This window comes from Mytilus trossulus, chromosome 3 (assembly GCF_036588685.1).
Source record: "Mytilus trossulus isolate FHL-02 chromosome 3, PNRI_Mtr1.1.1.hap1, whole genome shotgun sequence".
Taxonomy (NCBI): Eukaryota; Metazoa; Mollusca; class Bivalvia; order Mytilida; family Mytilidae; genus Mytilus; species Mytilus trossulus.
The window spans coordinates 24,948,293-24,956,757 of NC_086375.1; the positions used below are offsets into that span (position 1 = coordinate 24,948,293).

The window sequence follows — 8,465 nt, forward strand, 5'->3', positions numbered from 1 at the left end:
TATGGTCCGTGTTGCGAAGTCTCTTTTTTCTATGTTATATTTTGTGTACTTTTGTTTGTCTGTCATTTTCTAATTTAGCCATGGCGTTGTCAGTTTATTTTCGATTTATGAGTTTGACTACCCCTCAAGTATCTTTCGCCCCTCTTTTATAAAATTATATTTTCATCAATATAATCATTCCACACGTATGTACTAAACTTATGTAGAGAAAATAAACCAAACTAAAATACAATATTTTTCTTGCATTTATTGATTGTAAGACTTGTTATTACACTTTCCGAATCTTCATGGTAGATTTTTTCAGAGAGGTTTTTTTAAACGATTTATAAATAATACCCTGAGAAGTATTATTTCTATGGGTGTAATGTCCATTTAGAATGGTGGCATTAGATTTCCAACAGCCATTGTACCACCATCCACCTTTGAATAGGGCATGATCAGCACAGTTATCACTATAGTTGTCGTTATCTTGATCATATGTTGAGAACTTCATCCCGTTAAATTGGCTCATTCCGTCACCTGTAAAAGAAAAGAAAGAATGAAACTTCACGGCCTTTTTAAGTATCATCCCCAACAACGATCGAGCACTTTCTTCCAAATAAGTTCTTCATAATCTATACAAATCTACGAAGAAGTAAGTATAATATCAACTTGTTTAATGTTATCATAAGAATACCCTTTGTCTATATATAAGACGGTGTTATGTCAACGAATGCAGGATCATCATGAGTAAGAAAATAAAGTGAACACTGACGGAATTGAATGATACGAGATTTCAATACATGCAATATTAACCACGACATGTTATTTTACAGCTAGATATATACAGTCCATATATTTCGTCGTTTTGCTCAGTCTTTAATTTTCTATGTTCTGTTCTGGGTTTTTGAAAACATTGTTTTTTTTTTGGTCATTATTTTTGATAGTCAGTATGTTTTGGTTTTATGGGTTAGAAAACTCCATTGCTATATTTCGCCTCTCAGTTGTTTATCAATGGACACAGCCTAAATGGCTTTCTTTCTCTATTCGGGGCAACTTCAGATTGAAGTAGTCATTTAATCTTATAATTAAAAGGACCGACCTCATCTCTTCGTTTGTTTAAAGGTTGATAGAACAAGACCATGAACGTTTCTTAATTTTTCTAAAAATTATTCTAGCGCGAAAATAAGAACGATTCTGCATTAGATATCACAATATCTAACATGTTAACAAACAAAGTCAGAATATATGCATAATTCATTTTGTCTTCATGTAACGATTACGTTGAAAACTGCCAAAACAATACATTATCCCTTTTTTTTTATATTATCAATGATAAGTTTATTTAGATATTGTATCCAAAGATTCTAATAACAAGATTGACCATGTTTGTTTATTTATTACTAATTTAAACACAATTCTAATGGGCAATTTTTTGTTTTGAGAATTACACGGAAACATAGTGGTTATTCTTATAAAATTTGACGTCTCTTTACCACTCTTTACCAAAAGTAATCAAACCTAATTTAAGGTGTCATTATTACCATTTACTGTCGAGTCTTCGACTTTTGTCGAAAAAGCGCGACATAGCGATCCTTCATTCCGTCGTCGTCGTCGTCGTCGTCGGAGGCGGCGTCCACAAATATTCACTCTATGGTAAAAGTTTTTTTTTATGTTTTAATAACTTTTTTCAGCTATTCTGGATTTTCTACCAAACTTGGACAGAAGCTTGTTAATAATCACAAGATAGTATCCAGAAGATAATTTTGTAAAAAAAAATCCATAAATGAACTTAGTTTTTCTGCCAGGAAACATTACATTCACTCTGTGGTAAAAGTTTTTAAAATTTTAATAACTTTCTTAAGCTATCCTGGATTTGTTCCAAACTTGGACAAAGCTTGTTTATGACCAAAAGCTAGTATATAGAAGTAAACTTTGTTAAAATTTTGTACCTGTTTATCCGTATTTTACTTATAAATGGTTAACATTACATAACAGTCTGCAGTTAAAGTTTTTAAAACATAAAAGATACATGAAGTATCCTTGATTTTTACCAAACTTGGACAGAAGCTTCTTACAATCAAAAGATAGTATCGAGAGGAATATTTTTATTAATTGTCTTTCTCATATTTGTTTCACCTGCAGTTGACATCAAAAGAAGGCGAGACACTGGGTTCCGCGGAACTCTTACACATTTTTATTTGATGCAATGATCATAAACCTAACGAACATATATAGCTTTTAAGCTTAAAACTCCAAGTGTGTATGCACATGACTATCTTTATGACAAAATCTTAAAAACATTAAAAACTAGAGGCTCTAAAGAGCATGTGTCGCTCACCTTGGTCTATGTGCATATTAGATAAAGGACACAGACTCATGACAAAATTGTGTTTTGGTATTGGTGATGTATTTGTAGATCTTACTTCACTGAAAAATCTTGCTAAACAAAAATGTTAGAAATTGACTATAAAGGGCAATAACTCCTTAAGGGGTCAATTGACCACTTTGGTTATGTTGACTTATGTGTAGATCTTACTTTGCTGAACATTATTTCTGATGACAATTTACCTCTGTCTATAATAATATTAAAGATAAAAACCAAAAGCTGCAAAATTTTCTTAAAATTACGAATTCAGGGGAAGCAACCCAACAACAAGTTGTCCGATTGGTCTGAAAATTTCAGGGCAGATAGATCTTGACCTAATGTACAATTTTATCCGCATCAGATATTCTCTTAATGCTTTGGTTTAAGAGATATGAGCCAAAAATTGCACTTTACCCTATATACTATTTTTAGCCATGTCGGCCATCTAAAAATTCTTAGTTCACGGGCGGGGTCATCGGACACATTTTTAAAACTATATACCCTAATGATGATGGCGGAAAAGTTTTATTCGATTTATTTTAATAGTTTTAGAGGAGAAGATTTTTGTAGAGGATAACAAAAATTTACAAAAAATTGTTAAGAATTGACTATTGATGACAATAACTCCTTACGACGACGGACGACGGACGCCAAGTGATCAGAAAAGCTCACTTAGCCCTTTGGGCCAGGTGAGCTAAAAATATGTTGATGGTTCTTGTCCATTAAATAGGCATTACAAAATAGCAGATTCTGCTGGTGAATTATCATCCATAAACAGTAATGTAAATGTGAATATTTTACTTGTTTGGCTTAATAAATATTTTGATATGAGCGTCACTGATGAGTCTTATGTAGACGAAACGCACGTCAATCCTGGTACTCTTTGATAACTATTTCAAATGCCAATATATGCAATGTTTTCTTGCAAAAGAAGACAGAGCACTCCATCTTTAACACCACAAAATAAGTTGTTATATTTACCGGCGTTTCCTGAGTAATTGCCGATTGTGAGTTGGTATTTTGTAGATGCGTCGCCTACTGAAAAGCTTTTATAAACTGCATAACGCTTGTTTCCATCCCAGTCCTCCACATCTATCCTAAGTTCATGATTTTTTTCAGATGTTAGTTTTGCTATATTCTTATTGCCTGAAATTTATATGTGTATATTAATGACTACAACAAAACACTACATTTTAAATAAAGGTATGTTTTATCCACAAATTAATGTAATGGAAGAAAGATGTTTGCTATACAGAGTGTATACAGAGAGTTTTTACGCCACAGTTTACATTTACTGTGAAAACGTTATATTACGAACAAATTATAAACCTACTTTGAAATGTATATACAATTTTATCTGTCTTACCTAACCAGAACTCTCCACGTTTGTCTCCAAATCCATTTTCATAATCCTTCCAATTTCTGTTGAATTCAACACTACCCTCATACCGCTTTTGAATAACCTAACATAAAACAACAAAAGAAAAGCGTTATTACCCATATGAACAAATCCGATCATTTTTTTCTGTTGTCAACATTTCTTAAATTGTAGATATTATAATGAATCTATAATGTAACTTATACATTTGAATATAATTTCCAACTAAAAGCATTTTTTTATATATACATCTGCACTTAATTTACCACGTATAAAAACTCCTCATTTCTAGTATATATTTAGACAACAAAATACAGAACAAGTAATTGTAATATAAAAAAATATAGACTTGGACTGAGGAAACTACTCTCAAAGTATATCAGGAGCTCTGATATCAACACAGACAAACATTCAGTAATCGATAAAAAAAACCCACTTGTTGGAATACTTTTGGTGTACAACTAATGGCGTCTTATCTCTTCATTTAAGCTTTTCAAAACACTCGTTTAAATTGATAGGGGGTTAATAAAGGAATCAAAAGAGCAAAAAAATATATGTAGGTCAATGTGCTTGCTTTCGAGATATAAGCCATACAAAGTTTGGCTTGGACATATTCTGTCATGACTTTTCATAGCTTTATCATTGACAAGTTTAAGTTCTCAAGAACTCTTTAAACAAATTATAATCCTATCAGACTTTAACAGATGGCTGATTGTTATACATGTAAAAGACGTATAAAAAAACCCAGAAGATTCCGCAAATCTGACAGAAATTCCAAAATATGACAAACAAACATCATTAATTAAGATAAAAAAGCCTGATGATAGCTGTCAGTTTCTTTGAGTTATTCTGAATTGGTGGTCAAATCATACATTCAAATTCTTCCCATGACTGGTTTGTTAATTCGAACATCACTGCTTGACTTATTTTTTTGTCATCACTAATACTATCAAATAATGAACAGAACTCCTTTCTGAATAAATGCATAATCCGTATAATAATAAACTTAACGTTTTTTTTTTATTATTAAGGGTGTATAAAGTAATTTGACTTCATTGTTTAGTACACATAAAATTCCGTATCACACAGTTAAAAATTTCCGCTTTTCAAATTGATCCCTAATTTATGGTATAATTCCCTATTTCATTACTCGTACAACGCAATTCTTATGATAATTAAAAAAGATATTAATATAATAGCATAAAACATTCTGATTCTCACAACAAGGAACGTAAGTAAACAATTACAAAATAATACAGCCACCACTACAACTACTTAGTACTACATTTTAGTCTATACTTACAGTCCATCCTCCTATCTCATCTGGATTGCCTATATAAAACATAGAAAATTTCTGAAATGGTCTTCTCTTTAACAGTTAACTTACCTATTATGTCTGTTGAGTTCACACATCGTTGTAAATATAATGGACTTTGATGCGACTGTCATAAGTGAGAGGTTTAGCGCTAAAAAACCACGTTCAATACCTTTCAGTTTTGAATTTTCCTCGGAGTTCAGTTTTTTTTGTGATTTTAACAAATAGCTTGAAGGTATTATTAGGAGATTTCAAATATTATAGCTTTCTAGATGATATTATTGAAATTGGCGTTTTATTTTTATATAAATAATTCAAATAATTGTAATAAAAATCTCATAAATTTAGTTTTGTTTCTGTTGCCATTTCAATATAGTTAGCTTCATTTTGGTGTCTATTTAATTTTGTAAACTGTGAACAAATTCTATTTATAAAGAAATATTCTGTTTTTTAAACAAAGAGTAGCTAAAGTTACCGAATATATTGGCAAACTGTGTGAACGCTTTACTCACATTGAATGTTACTGACTAAGTTCTGTATTTTGTCAAGTTTTTCTTTGATCACCTCCATGTCTACAAATCAAATGAATACTTCCTGAGTAAAAAAAAGAACAACATACAACCCCTTACAATGTTTGATATTTACAAAAAAATATAAACACTTGTAATTAAAAAAGTTAAAAAGTTTTTTTTTAATTATTTTATTCGAAATTAGTTACGATGAATAATGTGTGTACACTTGTGTTTTTATATCATTATGTGAAGTGATGTATTTTTGCTGTGGTTAAGGTGTTAACATCATTTCTACAAAGTCAAATGAAGATTTAGATGTTTAATCTAAGATTTGACCTGCAAAATCCTAACAAGATTCCTTTGCACATCTAGTCATGTGATAGTAACCTACTAAGTATCTGGAAAACACACTTTGACACAAGACTAAACCAAGTTCAAGTACATAAAACGAAATACAGAGCAACCTTTTTGGTTGATATTGTCTGACTCTTTAAGATGTCAAACTCGCACAAAATGACTGTATGTAACATTGTACTGGTATTTGGTAAATAATAACTTGACACAGACTTCAAATTAAACCAAATACATCAGCTATCAGTTGTTGGTATAATGACTTACATACTAAGTCTCAAATATGCATCTGTTCCTTCGAACTTACTTTAAACATTTTAAAACTTAAAATGTTTTAATAATCCTAAAACTTTGAATCCAGAGGGTATTTCATATATGACATACATGTAGTTTTATATAATATATATGAAATAGAATTAACACAAAATAAACACTTAGAAATGTTTAAAATCTAGCACTTTCATCTGTCACGTGATTTATCAAAATAAACATATATTGCAGCATATCCACTACTGGCATCGTTTTTTTTAAATATAGAAAGTACCTGTAGAGATATTCTGAACCTTTTTATGAATCTTCTCGTAACTGTTTTGATATTTGCTGTACGTACACATTCCTGTAAAACAAAGCATCAATTTTTAAAAAGGTGCAAACATTATCCAATATCTTCTCAATTTTATGTAGTACATAGAACATTAATTTAGGGGGTGAACACATATTCATTTTTATGAAACAATTCTTAGTAATAATGCAAAATACAAACCGTTCAGCATATTCTTAATCTCGGTGGCAAGTTTAACTGTTTTGCTGGTGTCCTTTGCAAAGTTTTTCATTGTACCTGAATAAAAAAAAATAGTCATATCAACAAAATGTGCAGGGTAATATTTAAGTCTATAATTTAAACATTACTTTTCATTAGTTGTTTACTAGATATATAAAAAGATGTAGAAGAGTGCCAATGAGACAACTCACCATTCAAATCACTATTTGTAAAAGTAAACTTTTATAGATCTAAGTACGCTCTTCACCACGGAGCAATGACTTACAACGAACAGAAGCTATAAAGGCCCCGAAATGACCAGTGTAATACAATTCCAACGGGAAAATCAACGCTCTCTCTATATAAAAAACGAGAAACGAGAAACACTTATGAACCACATCAACAAACGACAGCCACTGAACATCTGGTTCTTGATTTATGACAAGTGCAACCAATGCAGTGTGTTTACAGATTTTTATAGGAACCAATCTTCACCATAAACCGAAACGATAGTGTTATGTGTTTTTTTACTGGAAAGTTTATTTTATAAATAAGATAAAAAAAAATGATATACAATCTATGGTCAAGTAATATGAAATTTTTGGCTTTTACATTTTTTTAAATCTTAAAACTTTAATGCTAGGGCCAATGATAAATTAACATTAATTTTCAAATGACTTCAAAAGAAAGACACTACCAAGCAAAATAATCTATACATACCAGTGGCAGTAAGACTTCCCAAGATTTTCATCTTTGCTTCTGTGTCACACCAAATAACTTTGGTTACAAACGTACAGATAAACAATAAATAAACATAAGTATTCATCGTGGATGTTTTGCAGAAAATGCATGAAATGCCAAATGTGCCATACAGCGTATAGAATATAAAGAGAAAAAAAGCGTGATTTGATTTTGGTATTATTTTCATTTTAATGTGTTTTTACTATAATTAAGGCGTATATATATAATTGTTGCGATTGGTAAAACATTTAGAAATAAATAAACTGACGATATCGAACTTGCAATTGCAATATGAACATAGATATTAAAATGTTATTCAATAAAAGAAATCAAAATATGTAAGAACATTTAGCAGTAGACAACATAAAAAAGTGGAGTCTAGATATAACCTTAGTATATATAGAAATAAAGATCATTTGATAACATTTAAAGAGACTTAGTAATCACAAAGCTGCATTTTATACTCGTCCGTAAACCAGATTGTGCATATGTCAATGTAGATTTGGTAATGTTTTTAAGTAAACAAATGTGCATGTAAAATTTAACAAGGAAGGGTGAATGCATACAAGGGATGTCAGAAACCTAAAAATTACCTGAAAAGTAAATAACAAAAAAAACGATCTTCAAGGGAAACAAAAACGGAAAATTCCTTACCAAGAGTCAAAAGGAAAACGGAGGATGTCTTATTGTTTATGATTTGAAACTGACAAAACTTTATTTGTAATTGTAGAAACAAAATGGTTTATCACCAAGCATAAACATTAGTCTATGTTTGTTAATTTGAATACCCGTAAATTAATTTGAAAAATCATGAAAAATAAAATTTTACTTGTAATTCGTAAGAAGTTACGTTTGAAAATATTTTTTTTTGGAAAACCTAAAAAAAACCTTCATTTGTAAACAATCAAATTATACCTTACGTTTTTTAAAATAGTCATTAGGATTAAGAGAGGCATTCTTTTGAGTTATATGTGACAAATTGCCTTATTTTGTTTAGCGATTTAACTTATATGACTGTTAGTACGATTGCTTTAAATAAAATTTAAATTTGAAAGGGACTT

General features: G+C 30.3%; 1 protein-coding gene across 2 annotated transcripts; it reads right to left on the bottom strand.

The window, feature by feature from the left end:
• Nucleotides 1–245: 245 nt before the first annotated feature.
• On the bottom strand, nt 246–7,507 carry LOC134710902 (fibrinogen-like protein 1). Of its 2 annotated transcripts, XM_063571311.1 has the most exons (8): nt 7,384–7,507; nt 6,667–6,741; nt 6,448–6,519; nt 5,553–5,612; nt 5,029–5,057; nt 3,714–3,810; nt 3,329–3,493; nt 246–519 (listed from the first exon to the last, which is right to left on the bottom strand). In XM_063571311.1, the coding sequence occupies exons 1-8, from the start codon at nt 7,487–7,489 to the stop codon at nt 269–271; spliced, it is 855 nt and encodes a 284-aa protein (XP_063427381.1). In that variant the 5' UTR covers nt 7,490–7,507; the 3' UTR covers nt 246–268. The 2 variants fall into 2 exon arrangements, with proteins under 2 accessions (XP_063427381.1, XP_063427382.1); XM_063571312.1 differs by lacking the exon at nt 6,448–6,519.
• Between the last annotated feature and the right edge of the window lie 958 nt (nt 7,508–8,465).